The 27586-nt window shown below is 42.9% G+C and overlaps 1 protein-coding gene across 2 annotated transcripts in view; it reads left to right on the top strand.

The window, feature by feature from the left end:
- Nucleotides 1-27586, top strand: part of KLHL29 (kelch like family member 29) — a 388668-nt gene that overhangs the window by 328046 nt on the left and 33036 nt on the right. For both annotated transcript variants that reach the window (XM_041421738.1, XM_041421728.1), the window contains exons 7-10: nucleotides 4689-4888; nucleotides 11385-11644; nucleotides 24165-24363; nucleotides 27094-27276. In XM_041421738.1, the coding sequence (XP_041277672.1) occupies nucleotides 4689-4888; nucleotides 11385-11644; nucleotides 24165-24363; nucleotides 27094-27276 (842 nt within the window). The remainder of the gene's footprint in view (nucleotides 1-4688; nucleotides 4889-11384; nucleotides 11645-24164; nucleotides 24364-27093; nucleotides 27277-27586) is intronic.

Genomic DNA, 27586 nt, shown 5'->3' with positions numbered 1-27586 from the left:
CAAATTGATGCGCTCGCGGTGTTTCACTTACACAGCTGCTTTATGCAGACTCTCAATGTGGCTTTGCAAATCAAGGCATCTCACTATTAAATGTTTTGAACAGAGTCACGCAGACGTTCTGTTATGGGAACGTGTTGATACAAATAATGCAGGAAAAATGCACTGATACACATCTATTTATAACTCAAGATGCAGAAAACTTCAGTTGCATCACTATTAAACATGATAGCACTATGGCTTATTCTTGTATGTGCGTAATACATGTTTGGAAATTATTTTCAAGGACAAATAAATAGCAAAAAATGTAGATTTCTCTACTTTTTCTTTTGTCAGTTCCACTACTGGATCTTGCAGATGAAGTATTTGGGTTATTTTTCTTGCTATCAAGTATTTAAACATTTTTGCTCTTTCCTGTATATTAGTTAACAGAAGAGGACACTGATTCTGATTTGTTATTTGAGAGTGTAATCGAGCCATCTTTTGCTTTAAAGGGTTCCCTGTGCCTTTGTCTTCTCTACTTGAAGCAATTTAGTTGAAGGATAAGCAGCTAAACTATGTTCAAAGGCATTCGCTTGATTTTGTTGGACTTAATTATTCCAGACAATGCAGAATATTTTGCAGTAACTCCCCCCTTACACATTCAGAGTATATCTGTGCTTCCTGCTTATCTGCAGGTTCAGTTCTGCTTGCACATTGCTCAGGTCTATCACCTTGCTAGAGAAATACATGATTTGTAAATCTGAAAGAATTCCCCAACAGCTACCATAAAATTAAGCTGTTAAAGAGCTCTTGGAGCTTGTTTAAATGTAGACCTAAACAAATCTCTTTGCTGTTTAGCTCAAGATAAATCTTTTAAAAAGTCCTGTTCTAAATCACTTCCCAATTTTAATGAGTTTATATATCAGCCTTTGCCAGATTTTTACTGTAGCTTTTCTCCAAGATTATAGCCATGATAAAGTAAGGACTAAAATTGTTTATTATATATTATTCTTCAGAAGCAAAACTTTTTCCCCCAGAGGCTGTTGGGAGAGCTATTGATTTTCTGCCACAATGTGAAATGTGTGACCTTTATAATATGAGCAATGATTACAAGGCCAATAAAATGACATCATTCTGTTTAAACTTTAGAGTTCGTCGGGCAAATAGCAGAATGTGCCACATTTAATGATGTCCATGGACGATAAGGGTGCCTTGACTGGCTTCAAGTGAGACTGAAACATGAAGGAGGCAGGCTCTCAATCCCCAAAACACTCATGTTTGTGCCAGGAGCTGGGGAACAGGAGTGTATGTACCAGGTAGAACTGTGACTTTTCCCAGCTCTTAAAGGCAGGAAGTCAGGGCTTTTCTGGTGACAGACTTCTCTAAATGTTTGCATTTACTAATGTCACCAACAAAACTCCTCCTGTTGTGACACAGGATGAGCTATTTGGGGAACAGCTCTATATATTGCTACAGATTTTCCCAAATCCACTGCATTTGCAGTTACAGGACTAAATTCCATTCTTGTAATACGGCTTTAGCCACTTCATTGCAGTTCCTCTGGAGCAGCCAAGAGAAGACTCTGTCCCAAACAGATGAATTTTAACTGCACAGGGCATATGATATTCTAAAATTTATGAAAACAAGGAACACAGAAACCTTTATTCAGGCTTTGACAGAGATGCTGCAACCTGATTCACTGAAATAATTTAATAAAGAAGTCTAAACTTCCCTTTTCAGTGATATCGGTCTGTTTCCTGATGTTATGTTCTTCTTATCCTTCAGACACTTAAAGTTTGATCCATTAGGACATGCTTCAGCCAATTCCCTGCCCATTCTCCAACCTCTACCAAACCAGATCCCTGGCATGGAAGCTGGGGTAGCTGTGATTTCCCTGTGCAGGCTGAATCCAGCCTATACTCAGTATTTCATCCAGCAAAACATGGAGCCAAAGGGCTTCATGCTTAGAAATCACAAGGAAAACAGCACAACACATTCAAGGCATTGCAGAGACAGGAATAGGGATAATTTTCTTTCCCATTTCTGGCTCATTGTGTAATATCAATAATCTCTGTAGCTTTGTATTATACGTGCTGTAAGTGGCTCTAGTGATTGATTAAACACCTTAGCTTTTCTTTGGCATTTAATCAATTGCAGCAGCAGTTTATTGCTCGGTGTATTACAAAGTAAAAGAGATTATTACTTAATTATTGTGAAAAATAGCAGCTTGGAGTTGTTGCTAGCATGGGTATGTGTCTGTGCTGACATTGGTGTCACATCATCCTTTCCTCTGTGCTCCTGGTTGCACCGAGTGCGACTGTGCGATTCCCAGCGGATCACACCAGCACAGTGCAAGTAGTGGCATCAAATAATTGCTTATGGTAGTCCCACAGTGCAAAGAACCCAACTCTTGCTTGCTGGTTACCTCCAAAACTCCCTGAAATTTTAGGTTGTGTGTTTGTTAACCAGCCCATGTGAAAACAAGCTCACTTTCAGGTGCAAACCAGTTCTGAGAGCAGTTCAGCAAGAATTACATCGGTACCAAGAGGTATTTGACAGACCGGAGTGCAGCACCAGATGTATGTAAACTGGAGATAAATCAGATATGGGGCATATCATTGGGGTGTGAGTGTGAGAAAGGAAAAAACCCAATGTTTTGTGACATCCTCTTGAGGATCTAGGAAATGGCAACTCTTCTGTTTGCCATCAGAGGATTTCTGCCTCAGATGCGGAATTGAATCCATATGCAGGAGTTCAGAAAGAATACCGTGGTATGATAAAGCTTAAGGATTTAGGGTAGCATAGACCTCTGTGCTTGTAGGGGTACAACAGGTGTCATGATCAGTATGTGTTCTTAGGATTCCATCTTGTGGAATAGGATCTAACCCTTCTGTGTTGCCACGAAAAGGGACAGTTCAGTATTTAGAATTTTAAAAATGGGGCTTAATTCCTTGGTTTACTCCTGACTGTCTGTGATCATAGGCAAGTTATTTTGTCTCCTTGTGCCTCAGTTTCCTCCTGTGAATAGGAGTAACCATTGTTCACTACCTTAGAGAAGACACATTAGGGACTGCGAGCTGCTCCTCCATTGAAAATGAAATTTCTTTAAAGTTTTGATCATCAGAGATTCATATGAATTAAAGTTGTGCCCTTGACTTGACCAGGGCTGGTCAATGAAGGGCCAGTGACAAACCATCCACTGCAAATTTTAAGCATTTCCCCAAATGATTTCAGGTGTTGTTGGGACAGGTGGTTGGGGTGTCATGCGGGAAAAAAACTGAACCTTGTATGTTGTTTATTTTTCCTCCGTGATGGTAGTAGAGGTCTGACCATCACCTTTCTAGGCAGCTGTGTGAACCCAAGAGGTTGGTAGTGCTCGTGGTAGTCTTTGCTCATGCTTCAAGCTGGCGTTGCCTGTGAGTAGTGATGCTGTGGCCAGTCCGTATCTGTTGCGCTGCATCGTGTCCCGGTTTTGTGTCACTCGTGGCTTTTGCAAGTACTCGAGCAGAACTGGAGCGAGCAGACCTTGACTGTCCAGTGGCAAACAAAAAGCTCATGTTTCTTTGAGAAGGTGCTGGATGGTCCTAACCATTAAAAGAGTTTATTTTCTTACTCCAACAGATTTCCCTTCCCCTCCTTGATGTTACCAAATTTATCATCACTTTTGTCTTTCAGGTGTAACCTGTCTTTAGTGTTGCAGACACATCAGCCATGCATTAAGAACTGGGCCCTTACTTTGTAATTCAGTATGCCTTTCTTTTTGTCCAATAATTTCACAAGCACTAATGCACACTTCAAATGCAGGAGATACTTTGATCCCCAAATTGTTCAGCACTTCATGCAGGAAAAACCATAGGCCACAGTCATGAAACTCCTAGAGGATGGCTGCTGGCTTCCTGTGGCAGAGCTGGTTGTTGTTTTCCCCCCTCTCCCTTCTTTGCTCTAACCATTTTGTCTGTCTAGCTTGTCTTGTATTCAGTTTTCAAAGCAATTGCCATGAAGGGCTTCCTTTTTTTAGTGCCTAAAAGGGAACAATAGATTTTTTAGAATAAGCATATATTATATTTTATATGGCCATCTGTGTACCATAGATATCATATTGATCATATCTGTAATTTAATATAACATAATGAGAAGTTCAAGCTAAATAGAAATTAATAATTTTTATTACTATTTTTTATGAAAAGGTCTTTAAATGTATGCTTAAGTGTACATGACATCTAAAATTATTCTAGTGCTGGATTCTTGAAAAAGTAGACGACCTTTTCTCTTGAAATTGGAGAGTGTTTTTTCCTTAACAGTTATATTATGCACAGAAGATAAGATGTTAACCAAGATGTTAAAATGTATTGTTTCCCTTTGAAAGCTAATCCTGTTCCTCATTTTCATTAATGTTGAATCATTCATTTTCCTTTTTCTTTTCTTTTCCTTTATTTTACTTTCCTTTTCTTTTGCAACTGTTTTTGCATGAAAATGCAAAGTAGCAATAAAGATTTTTCGTAAGACTTGCTTTAAGACTCTTCTCTTTCAGATCCAGTTAAAGTTTTTAAGTTCAGTTATTTTAAAATTCATATTCTTCAGTTCCGTAAACAAAAATAATGGAGAAATATAATGAGGTGCAAAGCGATTTTCTAGCCCTCACTAATCAATAAATGCCAATAAAATGGGAATGGTGTAATGTCCATAATTTAATTGTCTGCTGTTACCAGGTCACCACGAGACAGCAGCAGAAGCGGGGAGAAGCTGGAACTGGCCATGTCCAACCTCACTGCGGATGTCCTGGAGTTACTCCTGGAGTTTGTTTATACAGGTTCTTTGATCATAGATTCAGCCAATGCAAAAACACTACTGGAAGCTGCCAGCAAGTTCCAGTTTCATACTTTCTGTAAAGTCTGCGTTTCATTTCTAGGTAAGAATCATTGCATCTAGTGAGGTTTTAAAATCTTGTGTTAAGGTTTATAAACCTGTCTTTGAACAGCTCTTAAAAGATAATGAAGAAACCCAAGATGAAATAGAGTAAAGTAAAGCACATTAATTTGGTTTATGATTTGAATTTCCAATGCTGACATGATGGCCAATGGAAAATGTTCTAGAGAAGTATAGCTTGTTGCTTGAGTGGCAACAGCTTTCACATCTTGTGTAACCTATTTTGTTGAATCTTGTTCCACTCTTGGAATCTTGATGATGTTTTGCTTCCCAGAGGATGATGTGTGCATAGATACCAGGCTGTAACACACAGGTTACTTCTAACTGTGACAGCATATTTTGGGTTCTACGCTAGACCAGCTTGGTCAAACACCAAAAGAGTTTGGAGGCGGGCACCAATGGAAGAAGAACTCCTGCAATCTGCCAAAAAATTAAGGACTGCACTGCATTAGCTGCAATTTTCTTGCATTTGTGAGAAAGTCCTTCTTTACATGTCCAGTGTTCCAGATTCAGTGTTCCATAGCATACAGAGCTATGGCCTAATGTCACCACAAAGGTGGGTAGAAGGAAAGTTTGCTGTGCCCACCCTGGTAACTGGTGTGCCCTATGTGCACAGGGAGCATTTATCTCAGTGAGGGTCTATAGAGCAACATCTTTGCCAGTGCCTCAGTCCATCCTTTCATGGCCACGAGAAATCCATTCTTCTTGCCAGGCTCACCATGTCATCCTGCTCCTTCCACTTTCCCTCTGCTTTCCAGCAGAGGGTATTTCAAAACAGTCCAAGATTTCCAGCTCAGCTAAGCTTTATGGCCAGAGCAGGAAGCAGGCAGACCTGGCATGGCAGAAGGGGAGCCACAACTGGAGCTCATCTGAAACACGGTGGTTCAAATTCCTGCCTGTACCACAAGCCACTCCTTCACTGTCATAGCTGAAATATCAGTTAATAAGACAGTAATAATTTAAAAATTAACATAAACTTATTAATACCAAAAAATTGATCTTGATGTTATATGATGTACTTCCCAGGTGTAAGTACCAGATAAGCTTTTTTGACGTCTGATTTCTGCTTGGGCTTCCTCAACTTCCATCTTGGTTTGGGAGGCATCATTCTCTCTGAAGCCCAAATAAATTGTAGGTTTTCCCTGGGCAGTTCTCATTTGAAATTGACATCTGCTGTTGCAGAATGTGGAAGATGAAACTGAAGAAAATGTTTTGCTCAAAAAACAAGAACAATAAAAAGCCCTCAAGCTAGTCCAGTTTACTGTTGAGTTAATTTTCACTGCTAAGCCAGCCTGCTGGCAAGATGAGTGGTGTGACTGGGCTGGTACAATGCAGGCATCAGTAAAGAATCTCTGGCATTGTAGTCTCCTTTTCAAATTTTTATATGCCCCTTATTTCAAAGTCTGTTCTCAAATGGGGACGGTACTGGTGATGTGAAATTTATGCTTTGCAATTCCACCATGTAGACTGTGCAATTTGAATGAGGCTCTGGCTCTGGCATTGCTTGCTCCCAGCTTCCCTTCACCAGCTTTTTACAGTGATTAGATCTTACAGCCTTTCCAAAAATACAGGATGTGTTTAAGTTTTGATATCACTGAAGATTCAGCCACAAAACCAAAATACATTTATTTCACTGAATCACTGTGAGAGCGCTCTTTTCTGATAGTTAATATTTTAATTCAGTGAACCATGTTATGGTGTGAAATAGTAGAGTTGGTTATAAGTTCAGTGATATATGGAGAGTCACTGGAACTTCGTATTCTCATTTGGAGAATTCACGGAGTGTAATTGCTTATTTTTATTTATAGCTGTGACTTGATTGCACTACAGAGACAGCAGAGCATTTGCCATCTGAAAAGTTTAGGGAAAAGCATTTTGTCTTCTCTGTGGCTGTGTTTTTATTTTTCACCTCTGCCACCTCTGTGCTATACAAAGCAAAAATATGGTAAAAATCAGGGGTTTTTTTCCTGCAGGGCTTCTGGAGGGTTGACCAGTATAAACAGTGAATTTTTCCCATCAATCCATGTCTAAATAGGGAGAGAAGGGAAGTTTGAAGAAGTAAAAGGCCCAAATTATTAAGTCTGTTCAGCATAGCACAGCATAATCTCACAGGAAATTTGGGTCATCCTTTTTCAGCCATGAAGAGGAAGATTCTGTCGTGGTCATGTCCAAGCAGCTTTTGTGTCTCTATCCTGGGCCTCTCAGCAGCTTTGGGCAGAGGCACCCCAAATTTTCTTGCACTTTTTTGGTGAAAAGATGTGGCAAAATATGTCAGGGCAGTAGTTTCATTTCAATGGGAGATTTCTTAACCAGCTTCCCTGGGATAATTATAGCCATGTTCTCTCTCTTCCTCACATGCTGTCTCCTCAGCTTTTGTGTAGACCATGAGAAATGAGAACAGTTTTGTGCTGACTGATGCAGCGATGGTGACAGGTTCGTGCAGGCACCATATGATAACTGGGCAAATGTTTGCAAACTGGTCAGGATGTTGTAGGTATTTCCTCCACCCATATGGCTGAAGACTTGTGTCTTTTTTTTTCTTTTTCTTTTTTCATATTTGTTTTACACTGTCATCACAGTAGTGGCTTGAATTGGGTTTCAGGTGATTCACCAGTATCACGGTTTTGGTCCATGGTGCATGGACACCAATCACAGCAGGGAACACATTCTGAGCTTGTACTTCAACCTGCTGCTGATAAAGTAAAAATATTCATCTTTAAGCCTAAAGAAGCTGGTGGAACCTGGCAGTTTCAAGGGCTAGATTAGGAAAGAGCAGGAGCTCTGAATTTTCTTAGTCTCCTGAGCAAAGAGCACAAAATCGGTGTTTGGAAAGAGTAGTAGAGGAAGCAATGAGAAAAACTGAACAATGGACCACTGATCAGACCTGCATTCCTCAGGCATCAGAGGGAAGAAGAGGCCTTTATGGTCTTTATGAATTCAAGAGTAAATATTATGGGCACTTATTTTGTTCATCCAAGGCGGAGAATTTTAATCCATCTGGAAAACTGCGCTTCCGAGCCCTGGAGAAACTAGAATATGTACACTTCATATAAACTATGTATAAACTTCAACTATATATGGAGATGGAAGGAAGAAGACTCTCAGAGGGAAAGGAAATATTTTGGACAATTCATTGGACAATGAATGCATCTGACAGTCTTCCACCTATCCCCCATGTTCACATGCTTTTTGACACTAGTAGGAATACCTGAGGAGTAAGTTTCCCATCAGAATGTACACAGAGTATCACAAGGAAGTACACATTTCATGCTGTTTTTAGTAATACCCAAATCATCATCTAGAAAGCATCTCTGAGTGAAACTGCAGTGCTTAATGCACACAAGAGGGGGTTTACAACCACTGAGCTTCCATCATACTGTTACCACAATCTCACTGAGTAATCCTTCCTTCATACCGTTTATCTCTGGTGTTATCTCAAATCTCTCCACTCCCAGAAGTGCAGTTGGAGCAGTCTGCCTGGCTGATTGTCTCCTGATGATGCTGCAAAGGATCCTGGTCCAAAGTCACATCTAACACAGTGGAAAATACCAGCTGCTGATCTGAATTATTGTGACACACGTAGCAGCAAATATGCTATCCAGCACTGTCTCAGACCAGAGAGAACCTCCTAGATTGCATCTGAAATCCCTAAAGTCCACTCATGACTCTGTTATAAAATGTCCTTGAGCATTGGGAATAGCTTAGTAGTCATCATTTGTGTTCTGAACAGAGACAAGGTGAAACTTCAGAAAAACGTGTTGTTACAAGCCCATTGTCACTGTGGCAAAACAACAATTATTGTAAACATGGCAGTGTCCAAAGGAACACAGCTCAGGAACAGACAGAGCAGAACTGGTCCTTAGCTGTCTTTGTCATGCCAGCATTGACAAGTACCCCTGGACTGCAGTCATTTGGGATGAGCTGTATTATATAGCAGAAGTCTATGTCTAAGTAGTCATGCAGGGTCCCTCTATAGCCAGTGAAGAGTTACAGACCTTGGTAAGGTGGGGTTCTGCTCATTCTGGAGTCGACATCCAAAATATTACCAGATTAATGCAGAATATTACCAGATTGCTACTTGGAATTGCTTGTTTATGGGTGTTTAGGGATATAATTGTGAATGCAGAGTTGCACCACAGACAGCTGAAGTCGAGAGACCAGTCTTGCTGCCAAATTTTTAGTCAGAGCTGAAAAATGGGGTGATGAAGTGGTGTCTTTACGTTCATAGGATAGAGATTTTCCATATCACCTACAGCTGTTTTCCCAAGGTCTGTCTTCCTCACCAGCAGCGAATCCCTTTAGCTCACGTGCCAGTCCTCATCTTAAACAGATGTTGCTGTGCCCGCCTTGCTGTGGTTCTCATCACACAGAAGTGAAGTGCAGAGAAGTGTGTCACCAGCCTCCTGCACATCTCCTAATCCCACATCTCCCTGGGACCCCTCTCCACAGAGCCTCACAATAGTTCCTGGACCAGACAGGGACATCCCTGGAATCTGCCACCAAGGGGTTTCTCAGGGAAGGGGAGGGAGTAAAGCTCCCAGGGCCGAGATGGACCTGCTTGGACCAGTATGCCAGGCTGCATCAGTCACCCAGTGTTGTTAGAGCTGGAGAAGCTTGTCCAGAAGAAATCAGTTGTGAGCAGTTTTTTTCTGCTGCACAGCGCAGGCTCAGCTGGAAATGGTATGGGGATCTCTCCTGATAGAGGCAAAACCAGTCCTCTCAAGAGAAAGACTTGAAAGTCTTTACCATGATGTGCTGCTTAATGAGTCCAAATTGATTATTCCCTTCATTATTAACCCTGTGAGGATAAGGTGGAACAGTGGCAGATTGGCCTTTGACTTGAGAGTTTGCCAAGAAATTATAAGAGTTTTGGGCTCTGATAGATGATTATTTTACCCCAAGCCATATGTACACCATGAAACTGTGCCAGCAGACAGAAGCAAGGAATCTGGAAGATGTTTTTGGTCCGTTGGGATTTTTGTGGTTTGGTTTGTTTTTGGGGGATTCTTCCCTTCCCTTCCCTTCCCTTCCCTTCCCTTCCCTTCCCTTCCCATCCCTTTTTGCAGCTATCAGTTTACACCCCATCTCTGGACTGTCTTTGAGTGACAAAATCTACCAACAACAAACAGTGCTGCTACTGCAGTCAGCTTGAGGAAATGGGCTCCTTGGAGTCAGTACAATCAACTGATGCAAAATGAGATAACCTAGTTTTGAGGCTGCTGGATCTGTAAAAGAAAATAAGAAGAGTTGGGAGGGGAAGAAAGCAAAACAAACCCACAAAACTCCTAATCTCATGTCAGGTTAAAAAAAATTAGGAAAAGATGGTTCATAATCCCATTTTATTAAAAGCCACATAAAGATAGTATGCAGGTTTCCAATCTGATGAAGGCAGAGGCTGGGTGTAGGGAAGAATCCCTGAGCATTTCCAGCAGAAGCAATCTGCTGAGAGTTTTGTTTGAAGAGATATGGGGCTATTGCACATTCCTGTCCGGTGCTCTGTCATAGTGCACTAGGATATGACACTGCCAAATGTGATAGACTTCTGTGGCAGCACCAGAGCCTGCCACTGCTGCAGATGCCTTTGTGATCTATTGCAGTCTCACTCATTTTTTCTTTTTCAGTCTATATCTTAAAATAATATATTCTTCTTATTAGTAGTGGCTTGGTTAATAAACACTGCAAAGAATCTGAGAGTTCCTCTTATAAATGTCTAAAATTGGTGGGTTTTTCTTCAAAATAGCTGGAAAGGAAAAAAAGTACAGTCAAATGTATGGTGTAGCACACTTCTAACGCAAAGCTACACACTGTGCTGCTGCTTCTGTTTGCTGGGAAGGAGATAATGCTGTCTCCTCTGTGCATGATTTTCTTTGAAACCCACTACACAACGTTTAACAGAAGGCGTTAGTATAATCTGTGTTTTGCATAAGGGATGTCATCACATTCAGCAGCAACAAAGTTCCTTTGAAAAAAAAAGAGGGGGGAGGATTTTTTTTTTTTTGAAGTAGCTCAGTAGCTGAACAGGGCAAAAATTATCATAAAGTGACTGCAGCATTCTCAGAAATGTCCTTAGTGCTGTTTGCATTTATTCTTAAGTGTCTGCACTGGCGTTTACATCTTTGCTGTTCCTTAAAGCAACATCGTAGGCGGTGGGAACAGCAGCAGTCTCTTGGCTGGGTTCCCATCCCTTGGGAAGCCCCAGATACTGTTATGTCAGTAGGTTTCCCCAGTGCTTTGTGGAGGCTTACACAAAAAGCAAACTCAGAAAGTGCATTTCTCTCCCCATCTCCAACTCACTTTTTGTACTTTAAACTCCAATTCCAAATTAACCCAGGATGCTGCTTCTAGTTAACTCCCTGAAATTAATTACGGTTGGAGGTTTGTCCATGACGCTTATTTTTCTCATGATCTTGGAACAAATGTGAATCTTGTTTTTACTAATTCTCAATTGCCTTTTTTGTTTGTTTTTTTGCCCTTTTTAGAAAAACAGCTGACTGCTAGCAACTGCTTAGGAATATTAGCCATGGCTGAAGCCATGCAGTGCACTGAACTATACAACATGGCCAAAGCTTATGCCCTGCAAATTTTCCCAGAGGTGGCAAACCAAGAAGAGATCCTTAATATCTCCAAAGATGACTTCATTTCCTACATGTCCAATGACAGCCTAAACACCAAAGCAGAAGAGCTGGTGTATGAAACAGTGATAAAGTGGATTAAGAAGGATGCCGCCATCAGAGCTCAGGTAAAAATAATCTCAGCAGCCTCACTCTGCTCCATTTCCATTAATGTCTCTTTTAGAATAGAAACCATCTTCATGCAATTTTAGCCATACAGGTATGTGGGAGATGGGATGGGCAGTTCAGATAAAAAAAAGACAAAGGGAATGCAAGCTATGCACAAAATGTATGTAATTTCAAAATCTGATCCCTACATCTGATCATTTAGAATGAAAATCTCATTTGTGACATGCATGGTACAAAGTTGTTGACTGTAGGCTCATTCAGAGATAAATTGAGAAGAATTACAGTTTTGTGAGATGCTGCTTTAAGGGGATGCATTTTAGTAACAGCAGGAAATAAAAAATCTGTCAGAAAATCTGTATTTCTTTTGATGCCACATACTGAATAAGTATAACTCCAGTTCATAAATTAAAGACTCTGTATCTTTATTGGCTGCTTATATAATCCCTTGGGTTTTATGTGTTTATTAGAGTTAGCCTTTCCTCAACCATATGAGTTATGCAGTCTGCTCTTGTCTAAAGAAACTGAGTCTGTAACTCTCCTGGTGCTGTCTTGAGATAATGGTAGAAACAGTGACTGGAGGCTGGTGATTGTCCTTGGGACCAGAAGTCATCCCTGGTGATATCTAAAAACCTGATACTTGCCTTGAGTCAACTCTGTGGTCTGAACCCCAAACCTCTCCATTTGGAGGCCAGTTCTCTGCACATGTGGGATCTCTGCACACCACTCTGGACATGCACAGATCCCATAAGGAGTGCAGAGAAGATTGTTTTCCCCTTCTTTGGAGGCCAGTTGACCCCCAGTCACAGTTTTGGCTGTCTTAAGGTGGACACTTGCTCATGGACCCCACTGTGTCTCAGGGAGGCGCTTGGCTGTGTTGCTGATGCTGTCCCACATCTGACAATCTGTACCTTCTTGTCTGAAATGTGAATTCAAGCACTTAAACATGCAGTTGGATGTTAAATGTGTCATTGGATGTGATCCAAAGCAGCTGCTCATCCACACCTCAACTCTAAAGTGGGAGAAATAGAAATTCCTGCTCTCTGCAGGCTGCTGGATAAGGGCATTAAGGACAGTGGGGTACTGTATGCCAGGCCAAGCCTTGCTGCCTGTGCTGCTTCACCAGCTGAGCTCCTGGTCCTGCCAGAGCCTGCAGCCCCCAGGGCCTCGCTGTGTGCCCAGGAGCCGTGGCTCAGCAGGACAGTCCTGTGCTGGGGACCCACCCCACACTCTGACCACCTCCTCCGTTTGCCAGCAGTGCCATTTAGCACTGCCCAACGTTTTTATTGCCTAAAACATTCACACAGCACCATGGATTCACTGAAATGCATGCTGGCCTTGAAAAACACTGTTTTATGGAGTGTTTCCCTGGGTGCTTGAAGTTTGATGGCTCTGTGCCACTCTGAACTTAACACGACCTCAGGGACTGCTCCCAGGGGCGGAGTTCGGAGCCCTGCGGCAGGAGCCTGTTTGCCTGCTGCCAGCAGGAGGTGTCACTCACCCGACGGTCTGGGTTATGTTCTCAAAATTGCGGTTTTAATATTTCTTTCTGCATCCTGCTGAGGCAATGTTGGGAATTTGTTTTCTTAAGTGGTGGTTTTTCTTGCTGCCACCACCGCCATCCCCTCCTCTCTTCCTTTCATGTTGCAGTTGAGTTGCTTTTCTGGTTTTTTTTTTTTTTATTCCCAAGTTTCCTTCCCCTCTGTCCTGGTTCTGAAGTGTTTTTTGTGGTTTATGATGGCAGTTCTGTTTGCTTCTCCAAATTTCTCTGTGGTGCTTTAGTTTCATGCATTGCTTTACAGGAGCTTTTAATTTTTAATTTGTATTTATCCAAAGATAAGGGTTTTGAATAAATTACTATTAAAGATACCAAGAAGAAACTATTTTCCTGCCCAATCCTACCACTAAGCTAGTTTATTTAAATAGTAGCTCTCACTTTTCTTAGTACTCTGTGCACTGCTTGATCTATTATAAAGCTCTTAGTTAAATAGGTACTTATTTTTTAAAAGTAGGAGTTCACACTTACCATGAAAAGTACCATCTTTACAGTAATGACTTCTGCATTTTCACATCCTGGGAACAAATAGCTTCCATGGTGGATAGGAGGGAATATAGACCTAAATAATCTTATTTCTAATGAAGATGATGATGAATAAAAATTTGTGCATGGTATGCAGCACAGCCCACCATGCCAAGAACTGCCCAAGCTCCTGTGAGATGCACAGCTCAGAGCTTGGGAGAACTGGGCAGCCATGGCAATATTGAACACTGGATGAACCTTCCTGCAGGAGCTGTGCATGGATATTTTTATTTTATCCACATTTTGGAGACAGATTCTGTGAGCTGCCTTTAGACTCTTTGGAGTGGAGGACACCAGGACTGTTGGGGTGTCCTAGGAGGGTTGATGGATGCTGTGAATTGCAGCAGTACCAAGACATCACTCCAGCTCTACTGCACTCCTCAGGTGACCCAGTCTGGTTTTGTTTCTCACTCCCAGAAGTCATGCTGACAGTGAAGTCCTTCCATGGATTTCTGGAGTCCCTTTCTCCATAGTCTCAGCATCTCCCTTTTCCTTGACAGTTCAGGCTCTATTGTCACATTTTTATTCGCAATATCTCCAATGGCAGGTCACTAAAATGCCTCTTTGGCAGCTTCTTCCACGTCCTGCACTGGTGATTCTCCCAAAGGTGGAGGTCTGGCACAAACAGGGAAAGGGCTGTGCTCTTCATCTCACCTGCATGTCCATCTTCCCTGGCAAGCCTGGCAGGGGCTCTCTCAGCAGAGACACCCCCGCAGAGGAGCTTCTCTCTGAATCAGCACCCTCTGCCCCCAGGGCAGCTGCAGCCCTCCAGAACTCCTTGTGCTGTAATGGCTTTGTGTCACTCTGCAGTGTCTGGGGACAGTAAATCTCACCACCCGTGCTCCCCCACCGCAGCCTCATGCCGTGCTCTTACAACAACTTATCCATCACTGCCTCCCCTCCTGCCCAATTCCCTGCTGAAAGCCTCTGGGAAAGAGATTTTCAACGGAGCCTCCTGTTCTCCTGGAAAGGCGTTGTTTCCTGTCTACCTGCTCTTCTCTGCCATTCTAAAAGCTTTTCTTCAGATGTCTGACTGTTTCTGCTTTTGTTAATTCTTTCCCACCAGGCTGGAGGGCAGTGACAGGGAAGGCAGCAGGATTTGCTTGGAAGGCAAGTTGAAAAGCTGTGCTCTGGCTGATGTTTAATTGTGCACATTGTGCTCATATGAACAGTGCTCATAAAAGTGCTCTGTGGCATTACAAAAGACAGCACCTGAGCCTTCTTACAAAGAGAGAACAGCAGTGCTTTAAGGGTTGCTGATCATCTGCATAAGACAAAGAGGCAATTCAGAGAGGGACATGTTTTACCAGGATTTGGTAAATAATTGTATCCCCCTACCGTGTTGGAGCAGTGCCCCAGCTCATATGGTAACATTTATGAAGCTGGCTTAGTGCTGCTGGTAGTGCATTTTAAAATTGGTCTGGCCAGAAAAAACAGCCTGTGAGGTGAGGTCAGGACTAGTAGGTAATTTCTAGTGGACACAGAGCACTGGTTGCAGGAGTCCTTCTGATTGCTGTCACTGAGTGCAGAGCCTGCATCTGACTGACACATCTGGGAAAGCTGCATCTACTCTTTTTTCCTATTTATTTCTCTTCCTGACTGATGGATGAGATTGTAGGGTTTATCCTAACAGTTATTCCCTTGATAAGCTTATTACAACTCCAGCAAACTCATGCAAAAATATATTACATAATGGAGGCTTTGCTGTCTGAAACCAGCGCAGTCTGAACTGCCCAAACAAGGAAAGATTTCTGCCAGGCCTCACGCAGTCTTCACCTGAGCACATCCCCCAGTTCTCTGCATGGCCTTGAGCAGGTTGTTTCACCTTTCTGCTCCCATTTCTTACCCTATAAGCTGGAGGGAAGTGATGTCTCCCATGAGGGCTGTTGGGAGGATTCAGTGGATAATGAGCCACACTGTCCACAGGTACTGAGAACTACCAAAGCTGCTCAGAGTCATGCCCAGTATCCACATGGGATGGAAAGGATGGGAAGTTTCTGGATGTGGAGCAATTTGCTGCCTGTCCAAACCATAGACATCCCAAAGCTCAGTGGAAACATTCCCACTTTCTCTTCCAAGTCCAAAGTTGTATGTTTTCTCTGAAATAAAAAACCATACTACCATGTTTATTAATAACAGAAAGCCTTGCAAAGGAAGAGTCCCCATTGCATGAAGCTTCCCTCTCTCCCTGAGGAGGGACAAGACATGAGGAGAGAGCAAACATTTCAACAAGTTGCCCAGAGAAGTGCTAGAAGAGAGGCAGATACTGAAGTGGTGAATGAAGGACAAGAGGCTCAGCTGAATGACAGCCACCTTTCTTTGGTTGCACTCTGCAAGGATACCATTATGTGTCCTTTTTCCAAACCTTTAAAATCTTGGTGACCAGCAGCAATACAAAATGTATCCACCATAAAGGCATTAACAAGCTTTTTATGAACTTGAGTCCTCAGAGGCAGATTTATCTAAACAGCATCTTCATGGTGTCTGAGAACCAGAGATGCGTAGACAAATTTGAGTAATTTAGAGAAGAGCAACACAAATGATTAAAAGACTGAAGGAACTGATGTGAGAAAAAAAAAAAAAAAGATTAAAAGATGTGAATATGCATGACTTGGCCTAATGACAGCTAAAGAGGGATAAATGTCTACAAGTGTTTGAAGCCCCAAGAAGGGGGGTTGCCTGGAAGGATGCATGGGAATAACAACAGTAAGGACCACTGGGTTGAATTTGAGACTTGGCAAATTAGTCTAACACTAAGCAAACACAAAGCCCACCTGTAAGCTCTGTATCTGTCAGTGAGGGTAAGGAAAAGTGATGGAGAGAAGGAGAAGAGGATTTATGTCAAAAAAAGCTACAAATGCCCAAGAGCTATATTTTGGCAGTGACAGAGAGTGGCAGTTTGAAGGCAAGACGATACAGAGGAGAAAGGGTTGGTGACTGTGAGAGAGCACATGGAAGATCCCTTATTTCTCAGGCACATTTTAAAGAACGTCCATGCAGAAGGGCAGTTTGCTTCAGTAAAATGGAGAATCTGACAGGTAACAATGACAATTCCAACTCTGCTCTGTGATGACAAGGAGGTAATGATAGCCAATATCAGCATGTACAAATTACTTAGTTCATCATAATAAATTAAATGATCAATCAATGTACTCAAGGACATAAAGTTTCAGGAAAGAGTGTTGGAATAAATATGAAAAAGGATGCTTCCAAGGGAGCCTAAGTGAATTAGGCACTAACACTCTGTAACACTTCAATTAGGCTTCTTTGAAAAGCCCACACTATCCTGGTGCTTTGAAATCCATTTGTGGGAAGAGCAGACAAATACAGAAAGATGCCGTAATGAAAGTACAAGAAGCTTCAATTTCTCTGAAAGTGAAAAATGCAAGGGATGAGCAGTAACCCCTGTGATTTCCTGGGGATGGGCTGCTCAAAGTGCTCCAATTTGAATGAAGCTTTTGCAGACACTCAGCTCCCATACGAGCTTACAGAGGGAGAAGAAAAGGCAGCAGCACAAATGGAATCAGTCCAGGAACATGCCCTTAGCTATATATTGGAGGAAGAAACTGCATTAAATAACAAAGAGGTTGCAGGTGACATTAGCAGTTCCTGAAATTCCCTCTCTACTAAACTTTTAAGTTTTTTTAAAGGAATACCCTTGACAGAAAATCTACAGAATTATTTGTCTGAAGTTTTAATTGGTTTGAGGAGCTCCCTTGTCTCTCAGTCTGATCAGTCTCTTCATTTGTGGCTTTTCCAACACATTTTCCTATTTTTCACAAATCTTTCTTCGCTGTTGCTGAAGCAACAGCCTTACAAAGACCCACATCCACAAGCTGCTCCTCACAAGTGCTCCCTTGCCATGTGCTGCATGTGGTCCTAGCATTCAGGACCAACCTCCAGAAAAAAAATCGTTTTATATTCTAGTCAAGAAGCATTTTAGAGAGTTATGGCACACGGATTCACATGCCAGTGTATTGTAGGGACAGAGAGGTTTACTTGATTCTATGAAGCTCCTGAGAAGCTGCAGCTGGTTTGTTGTTGGCAGTGTGCTTTTGAGGGGCATTGTTTGCTGTGTTTGAATAGGTGACTGCCCATAAGCAAAAGAAACACCATGTACCCCTGATATCATCTGGAGGAACTTCGAGGGCTTGTTTCATAGAGTTTAGTCAGCAAGCTAGAGAATGCATGGTGAGAGTGAGGCTTTTTTTAATCCTAATCAGGCAGATTCCAAATATGATCAATGATTTATCTTCCTGTGCATTTAAAAGCCTCTCATTATATTACTGCTGGAAATACCAACCTGAGAGCTGCTTTGCAAACAGGAGAACGGGACAGCCGCTCTCTGGTGACATTACAGTGTTTAGTCAGCTGTGCTGCCATAAAGATGTCACGTTGAAACCTGATTGCAGGAAGACAGAGGGGCTGCTCTTTCCTTCTTGCTGGGCATGAGATTTATGCACATGGCATCCTGCCACTGAGCCACCAGCTGAACCCAGTGCCTGCAAACCAGATTTTCTGCCGCATGTTTATCTCATGATATTAGGAGGCTGTTGGCTGACGTGCTACCAAGCCTTTGGGTTTAATCTGAAGGCAGCATTGCAATTCCAAGAAGTCAATGCGGGTGATTAGTAAGGACTCCAAGCGCAGCAGAAAGCTTAGTTGGGCTTGGATATGACCTTGGATGTAGGAATGTGCAGGAGTTTGCTGGAAACACAGTGTGGCTTTGTAATACCCAGGGGTTAAATATATCAAAGTTCTCTCATTACCAAGTAGCAGGGCAGCGCTGGGAAAATCTAGCCAAAAAATACTTAATTCTGAGAATGGCAAAGCAGTGCACCAACAGCTTTGGTTTCCTCAAACCAGCCAGTTCCCTGTTGGGCTTGCATTCGGAAACTCAGAGATGGCAATATTTTGAGTATCAGGTTGGGTAAGCTGTAGGGTAAGCCTGGTTTGGGCTGGAGATGGTGAAAGGGAGGTACCACTCATGTCACCTTTCTAGCATGCCAGCTTGAAAGGCCACTGTGCCACATCCCCAGCTGTCAGCATTGGCATGGGCCACTGGGCAGTTTGTTACCTGGCCACAGCCAGGTGTTTTTAATTAGCACGTCCAGTCCTCATTAGAAGGAATCTAATGCAGTGGGGACTTGGTTCTACTTCTAGATCTTCTTCTGATGGCCTCCTCCATCCAGGGAGATTCTTGCTCTCACACTGGGGACAGTGCACAACGTGAGGGAGTTTGAGCACAGGGTTCCTATGAGACAGCATAAATCTCCTTCAATGCGAACCATATCTATTTCTATTTCATAATGTTTTGAAAACTGTTGCAATTATGCATAAAGGGCTGAAACAGCAGTTTATTGGAGCAAAACCCTATCGTAATGTGGGTAATCAACTTTCTGTATTTGTATTTCTATCTGAAGCCTGTTTCTCTAGGCAGAAAGTACAAAGGGGCCTTTGTAGGGAGAACAGTAAACTAAAGAGACAGATGAATTATAAGGCATAAGGGAAACATTATTTTGACCTCTTTAGGCATTATTTCAAAAATGTTAAAAATCTTGAGAGCTTTCCAGTGGAGCATTTAAGGAGCAGGAAATATGACCCTGTAGCAGTAGACATACTTCCTTTAAAATCTAACTGTGTACTGTTGTGGCCCAAGTCTGTGCAGTACAATGACAGTCCTTTTGGAAAATACTTGTGAGGATTTTACTGGATTAGAGATTTGAGAATAAAAAGATTATTTTTAATGTGATAGTGAAATGGGTTTTGTAACTGAGACTGTGAAGATGCCAGAACAAAGCCCACTTGCAAGCAAGCATTCATAATACTGATGTAATCAGTAGAGAAGAAATGTCATAAAAAGTTTAGCAAAGTAAATGTTCTCACTCAAACTACCAGTCAGGAATTTTAAAAAAAACATTAGAGGCTTTTGTAGTCTCATTTGCTGAAACACTGGCCTGCCTAATGAGACGGGAGTAACTTGTATGTGAACAGATTATTAGGGAAAGGCTTGAAAGGGCCAGCCTCAAGGTGGTCACATTGGGCACATATTCCTCAGAGTCAACACTGACCCAGTGGTAGCACTTAGACTTCCTCACAGCATAATAAAAAAAGTCTAAGCACACCCAGGACACCCAGGACAAATGGACACAAAAATTCCTGCCACAGGGTAGAATTAATTGCCCTCCAATTTGGTTTGACATATGGTTGTAGACATCTTAGTGTGCTGTCGTGTGAAGTATGGTCTGAGGAACACAATCCATTTCCCAGGAGCTGATGGCTCACAGTTCTGGCCCAGAAGGGGACGCTGATAATCTCTGCTTCCCCTGGTGCTCAGTGCATCCTCTCAGCTTACATTGCCCTGGGGACTGTTAAGTGTGTTGACTAAATCTCTCTTTATTATAACATGAGTTTATACGTGTCTGCCTGACAAGTAAATACTTGGCTTGTATGAACCCATTTAGGTGTCTGAATCTAGAGCTGAATCTCTCCCCGGAAATGTTCAGTTAATTAGGGAAAGGTAAGATCTCTTAAGATTTTTCCCTCCCTGTTTCATATGAAACACACTTGTGATTGCAATGGAAGATCCTGCTTTCTATTCAGCCACTGAAATCAGTGAAAAATCACTGAAATATGTGCCCTGAAGCAGGACAGATGGTATCTCTCGGAAGCCTCTGCTCTCCTGTGTCCCCAGTAAATGTCCACAAAGACTGCTCATGTGGCAGCAGGGCTCTGGCTCCTGCAGGATCACCCTGGCCATGCACAGGGTATCTGGCAGCATCACTCAGCAGGGACTTTATGGATGAGATCTGCTGGTGCAAAACCTGAGCAGTTCCCTTTGCCCAACAGGAGCTACAGTGAGGTTCATATCACCTAAAAAATCCAGTCCTGATGGTGTTCAAAAACTTTCCTAGCATTTTAAACAATAAATATTTAGATTTTTGCGTAATGATGTCCATTCTCAAGGAGCCTGAGATGTGGTCCTACGTGTTTATGAGTTGGTAATTCCTAATTTTAGGCCCAGAAAGGGTATTAATATTCTCTCCTTCACCCTGGCATGTGATGCAGGCTGTAGAGTAGTCATAAGTGATTTCCAGCAAAAACCTGAGAAATATTCTACTTGTCCAGCCAGCACCTGCAGCCAGGCAGGGAAAAGAAAACATTCCCAGGTTACAGGCATAAACCACGACTGCAGGGACCCAAGGTAGATGAATTTGGCATTGTGTCCTGTGCATGTATTCTGCTGCTTTTGTGATAACTGGTGAAGTCAGTGGGTGCAGTAGATGTTTCATAGCTGTATAAGGCACAACGGAAAGACAAGAGAGAATGGAGAGCAAATAACAGATGGTAAGGAGGTTGAAATGCTTTATGGTGCTTATTCCAGTCTTAAATGAAAAGGATAATAGTAACAGGATATTTAGTACAATCATAGCTAACAGAGCTGGGAAGTCTTCATAAGGGAGAATCCAAAAGAAAAAGGCTGCTGATTGCCTAAATCACTTGAATATTCTTAAATCAGTGAGGGTAAATGAAATTCACCCTTGACTATAGTGCTTAAAAGAACTGGTGCGAAAAGAGGTTGCTTTATAAAAGCTTCTCCTGTCTTGTGAAGATGCTGCCATGGTTCGTACTCCTCAAATCCCTTGGTGAAAAACACTGCAATTCTATGTACCCTTCATGCTCTCAGCACCAAGCCCAAGTCATGGCTGTGTGTGGTCGTGCACACACAGACACACACACAGAGCCAGCTTTCTGTAGCTGTTTGAGCAAAGGGAAGAATAAGAGTGAAAAGTGACATTGGTTTTGATATGTGACATCAGCTTTCTAGCTGATGAAAGGGAGCAGCATGTTCTAATTATTATTCCCCTTCAAAATAAGCCACGAGCTCAGACAAAAGAGGAGAGAAAGGAGGGGGGGGAATCCAGGAGAGAAACAGAATCACATTTTCTCACTTATCTAATTAAAGCGAGGTGGGCGAGTGAGAGGGAGAGCTTGCTGTGCTCAGGGAGCAGTGCTGCCCCATTTATTCAGGGAAAGGTGGGAAATGAAGGCAGTAACTCCACTGGGCCCATGGGAATTGTCCCATCCCTGACAGATAGGAGCTGTTCTCCCAATGCTAATTGGCAGCCAGCTTTTGGACATGGTGGTAGTGGAGCACCATGTCCCCATGCAGTGGCACACCCATCTGTGCTGGTGTTTGGCACCGCTTTGTGTTGTTGACCAGCCTCGGGACGGTCAGGGACAGCTCCGGCATGTCGCACCACACCAAGGGAAGATGCTGGCTGCTGTGTATACTCCATATATTTTATAGCTTTATTTAAACTGCCTTTAGCAACTTGTGCTGCTTTCTGAGCAGCCTGTAGTGGGAATTAGCCTCCCCCGTGGGATTGTCTCACCCACTGGCAGCGTACGCTCTCTCCGCGTTACTCCCCTGTGCCGATGCCACGTTTCATTTTGGCTCCTGTGTAAGGTTAAACGCCTCCAACCTTCTTAAAAAAAGCACTTCCTGAAGTCAGAGATTTGCCACCCACTGCCATATGTCCACTGCTTCCTCTCTTACAAGGTAATGACATTAAGATATCTGCAGCCAAGTGCCTGACATTTGTGGCTCCGGGGAAGGAGCAGCCATTGTACCTCCTAGAAAGCACCCCAGAAATGGATTTCAGCAAGGGAGGAGTGTCTTCTTTTATGTTTTGAGGTTGATGAAGTGATCTCAAGCCCTACTTGGCTCTGTGTCACACTAGAGGTAGTAGCAAGGAGTCAGGAACAAACTGCTCACAGTGGTTGTTTTTTTCCCAGCAGAGAAGCACTGTCACTTTTCCATCCCTTTTGGATCGCCAAACAACCTTTTTATCCCCACACAGTTGCAGAGTGGCCAGCCTTCAAGTCTTTAAGCTGTTCGTACAATTGTCATCTCTAGTGTTGAGGAGAGCTGATAAGCTGGGAGCTGGGAGTCAGCCTGACACCCTTCATCTCCTTGGGACCACAGATCTGCAGGCACATGTGGGGCTCAGCTGTTGCAACCCCACAAGTTCTTGCATTTTTGCTTTGGCAGAACTTTCACCATGGAATGTGGCTCTGCAGGAGGAGAGCAGTGTGAATTTGGAGGAGACATCCTTTGCTTTCCTTCTAAATTTAAGCCTGCTTCTTCAGTTTGGGTGGGGATAAGGGAAGCTCTGGATGCGCTCACAGGTGTCACTGCATCCTCCAACTGCTTGCCCAGCCCAGTACCCAGTTCAGGCCATATCCCTGCTCTCCCTGTTCATTATGCCCCTGCTCCATTCCCATCTCTGCTCCTGCTCCTGTTCCTGCTGTGACTTGGCTCTCACACACTGCAGGGACAGGCATGCTGCTGAAAAAGAAAGTAAGAGCCAAGTGGCTTCTGGAGGACCAGAGGCATCTGCAGGCCAGCAGATGCTGCTGGCACCCAGAGTTTCTTGGGACCAGCACGGACCTTAGGAATATTTATTTGCATCCTGGCCTCAATCCCTGTTGGGATCTTTGGATGTTGCTGCTGTATGAATATTTATTGCAACAGATGATTATCTTTTCTTGCTGCTCACCTTAGTTTGCATCCTGTTTGTCTGCCTTGCTTCTGGAGTTCTGTGTTTTCCCATTGCTCTGCTTTTCACTGTATTCTCATGCAGTGTTGTGATATACCCAGCTTATATAAAAAGAATAATCTGGGGATGGACTCCTGCCTTTTCGATTGCAGTTTCTCTCTTGGGCTTTTGTTCTCCTTTAAGCCGTGTTTGGTGACAGACAGCTTCATTTGCTCAGATGTCCTTTACCCTCTGAGGTTTAATGTATTTGTTTAGGAGATGAAACTTACTGTCAGTATTTCTATAGCACCCTCTGGAGTCAGACTTCCCTAAAAGCTAGAGCTACATAATTTGTTTCACCAACAAATAAACTCTACTAATTGAAAGATTTCTAGCAATTGGTTGACATCTTTCAGGCTCTACCACAGTTGTTGAAATCTACCCTATTAACAGACTTCTGTTTCACATTTATAGTGCCAGAAAATACTTGTTTGGGGGTTTTATTACAGTACAACAACCACACTCATATTTCAAGGTCAATTCAGATAACTCAAATGCTCACTCCATGTCTCCACTGCATAAGGTGTTCCATTCAGCCTGAGTTCAGAATGAGCTTTTATTTCCAAAAATTCCTCCATACAGTGCTGTATAACAGGAATTGCCACCTTTTGAAGATTATTTTTAGTTTCTGGGACCAAACCCAGCCTGGGCCAGGGAGCTCTGAGAGCTGCATTGTCTCTATCCCACTCATTCACTAGGCAGGGCTTGTATGCAGCATCCATGACAAGTGTGTTTCCAGGCTGGATGACAGGGGGTGGTTTACAGGCAAGGAAGTGGGGATGCCAAGAGGCTGAACTCTGACACGAAGGCTGCCTGTGTTATTATTCCCCCCCCTCACAGTATGCTGCAGAGCTGCTGGCAGTGGTGCGGCTCCCCTTCATCCATCCCAGCTATCTGCTGAATGTTGTTGACAATGAGGAGTTGATAAAGTCTTCGGAGGCTTGCCGGGATCTGGTGAACGAAGCCAAGCGTTATCACATGCTGCCACACGCCCGCCAGGAGATGCAGACCCCGAGGACCCGGCCCAGGCTCTCTGCAGGTAAAGCAAAACGTCCTTCAGCAACACCAACCCCCTGCTTCCACATTTCCTGGACATGCCCTGGGACAGGGCACAGACCTTGGCTCCTTCCCAGAACCTGCTGATATTTCGATCTTCAATTTTCCATTGTTACTTTCCTTCAGAATTTGGATGCCTCTCTCAGTGGGTGGACATGGGTGTTCAGATATATGCTTCTGAATTGGGATTTAAAAGGAGCCTAAATTTGAGGAATTATTATCCTTGACAGAGACTGTAACATTCCTCTGTTGTCCTGAAAATAAGCCTGTTGCCCTCTTTGCCTCAGTTTCTCTAGTTGCAGAAATAGGTGAATAATTTAATTTTTTTTTTTGCCATGGAGCCTCTTGTGGGGAGCATCTGTCTAATATTCATTAAACACCTTCACTTTCACAGCCCTTTGTATGTATAATTTTTTTATATGGTGAGGCTGGTGTAAATGTGGTATTTTTACACTGATAAGTACTAGCTCAGAATGTTTAATGCCTCCAGAACAAGTGGATCACACATAACATAATCCCTTTTAAAAACAAAGCAGCTGTAAAAAACTGAGTCCTCTTAAAAAGTGGTACACCCATTTTTCCTTTCTGGAAAAATGCATGGAAAAACATTAAGTGCCCACCTTGCCAGCTGAGCCCATATCATGGTGATGTGAGAAATGTCCTAAATATTCGCTGAACAGAGAATGCAGATACCAGATAGGAAAACTGCATCCAAGAAGGAGTCTGATGAAGCAGGTGAATTGTTTTAACATGCTGCCTGTACTTCTGCCTCCCATAAGTACAACAGAAAGCCAGACAAAACTTTCTGTCACTGCCACTGATGCTAATGTGGCACGGAGATGGCATATCAAACCACGGCATTTGCAGCTTCGGGAGACTGCCTCATCAAGGCACCTTTCAGAAGGACGAAGTGTAGAGGACTTTCAATAACAATCTACCCTAAAAAGTCTTTCATTGAAGATGACTAATGGTGTGATGTTTGAAGGGATTTTTGAAAAGTGCTTATTTTATGTATATAAAATTGTAGGTGTAATGTGATCCATTTCCAGAAGCCTGTTGATGAGGGAAAAGTGATTCTCTCAGGGTAAAGGAGGGTGATTATAGTTTTTTAGGTCAGAGTCTAATTATATAGAATCATGTTATTTTGCATATCAACAGCATTCATGGAGGCACAAAGGATCTCTAAACACCCTTTGTGGACTCGCTGCTGCATGTCACATGCCCTCTCGAGGTCATTGATTATAATCAAGTTATGTCTTGCACAGGTGATTAGATTTTCTGGTACGGCGCAAAAATAATGATCTCTTGTTGCTGAGAAATATTTATTTTAAACCGTACAGCACTTTATCTTAATAACTTTTAAGAGAGTAACCTTGCTTGAATGACACAAATATATTTTTTGAAAATGCTAATGAAGAATGACGATAATCCATTACTCTGCAGACACATTTCTCTCCGCTGCTGCTCCTAATCCCTCTCGCTGGCAGTCTTGCTCCTGCCCTGCACCTGTGCATACTTGTCTGTGGGCTGGGAACTGTAACACATCTCAGCAATGGCTCCAGTCAGGAGACAGCTCCTGAAACAGTGATGCCTTCCAGCTTGTAGCCTCCTGGTCCTTCTTCTGAGCCTACCTCTCCTTGGCAGCACATTGCACAGCGGCTTCCAATTGCTGCAAAAGGGTTTTTAACACTTCAGCTAAATGCCGAGTCCAAACCGTTCCTGCACCTGACTCATGGATGGAGTCAGGAAACATCCCAGGGTTATACTGTGGCCCATCTCTGTGGGAATGAGTCTGGAGAGGAGTTTGGAGTAACACAGAGATCAGATATAACTCAGCTCTGGCTGTGAAGCGGGAATAAAACCTCAGAGATGTGAACGTGAAAGTTTTGCATGAACAGACAGTTTGGCTTGCTGGACACCTTGCATGTTATGGGCTTGGGGGAGCTGTTCAAGCACAGATAAAGCTCAGTAAAGAACTATATTAAGGCAGGGGGCATCTTTGTCATGTTTCTTAGCAGCTGGTGGACCAAGACCATGATCTGTGACTTGAGCACGTGTTATCTGGGTCTGGAAAATCAGCTTTCCCTGGGAAAACCAAAACAAACAAACAAACAAACAAAAAACTCAACAAAAACAAACAAAACAAACCAACAAACAAAAAATAACCCACCACAAAAATATATGTTAATAGAGTGCATGCAGAAGACTATCAGGGTGAGGATCCATAACCGTAGCTTCACTTTCTCGACATTAGCTTTTAATGTGAGAAGACTTTATTTAGGTTAAAGTCCAAACAGGCTTTTGGTGGATAATGACCACACTCCAAAGCTATCACAGTCCTTGACAAAATGCCCATTTTCTCCAATGGAAGAGAAATTTGCTACCTGCAAGTCTCACTCACAGACTGTTGAAATGAATGGACATCTTTACATGGAACTGCCTTTTTATTTCTTTCTCCCCAAGTTTTGCCCAGATGGCATTCTCCCTCCCTAGTTCTCCCAAGAGTGTTCATAGTGTCATTCCTCACCCACTGCTCCCCCTACACACACATTCCTGTTCTTTCTCACCCTTTGTGGTTTGATTGCAGACTCTAAAACAGATTTATATACGATACATTAAAATTTCCCTGACTGATGAGTATTTTTGGATGGGCTCCTGCCTGGTTGAGAGATGCCACTTTTTTATAATACTATTATTCTTATTTGAATCCTAGGAGTAGCTGAGGTAATAGTCTTAGTTGGGGGTCGCCAGATGATTGGCATGAACCAACGTGCTTTAACAGCAGTCACCTGCTTAAATCCTCAAAACAACAAGTGGTACCCATTGGCCAGCCTGCCCTTCTATGACCGAGAGTTTTTCAGCGTGGTCAGCGCTGGAGACAACATCTATCTCTCAGGTAAGCAGCAGATTCCATAGAAACAGAACCACACAAGGGTTTGGATTCAGAAAGACCTTTAAAGGTCACCTAATCAAACTTCCCCCCCGCCATGGGAAGGGGCACCTTCCACTATCCCAGGTTGCTCCAAGCCCCATCCAATTTGGTCTTGAGCAGGGATGGGACAGCCACAGCTTCTCTGGGCAGCCTGTGCCAGGGCCTCACCACCCTTGATGTAAGAAATTTCTTTCTTATGCCCAATCTAAATCTCCCTTCTTTCAGTTTAAAACGGTTACATCTGATCCTGTCACTACAGGCCTCTTTCCATCTT

This window comes from Onychostruthus taczanowskii, unplaced genomic scaffold (assembly GCF_017590055.1).
Source record: "Onychostruthus taczanowskii isolate IOZ18803 unplaced genomic scaffold, ASM1759005v1 scaffold11, whole genome shotgun sequence".
Lineage (NCBI taxonomy): Eukaryota > Metazoa > Chordata > Aves > Passeriformes > Passeridae > Onychostruthus > Onychostruthus taczanowskii.
This window is presented reverse-complemented; position numbering and strand designations above follow the sequence as displayed.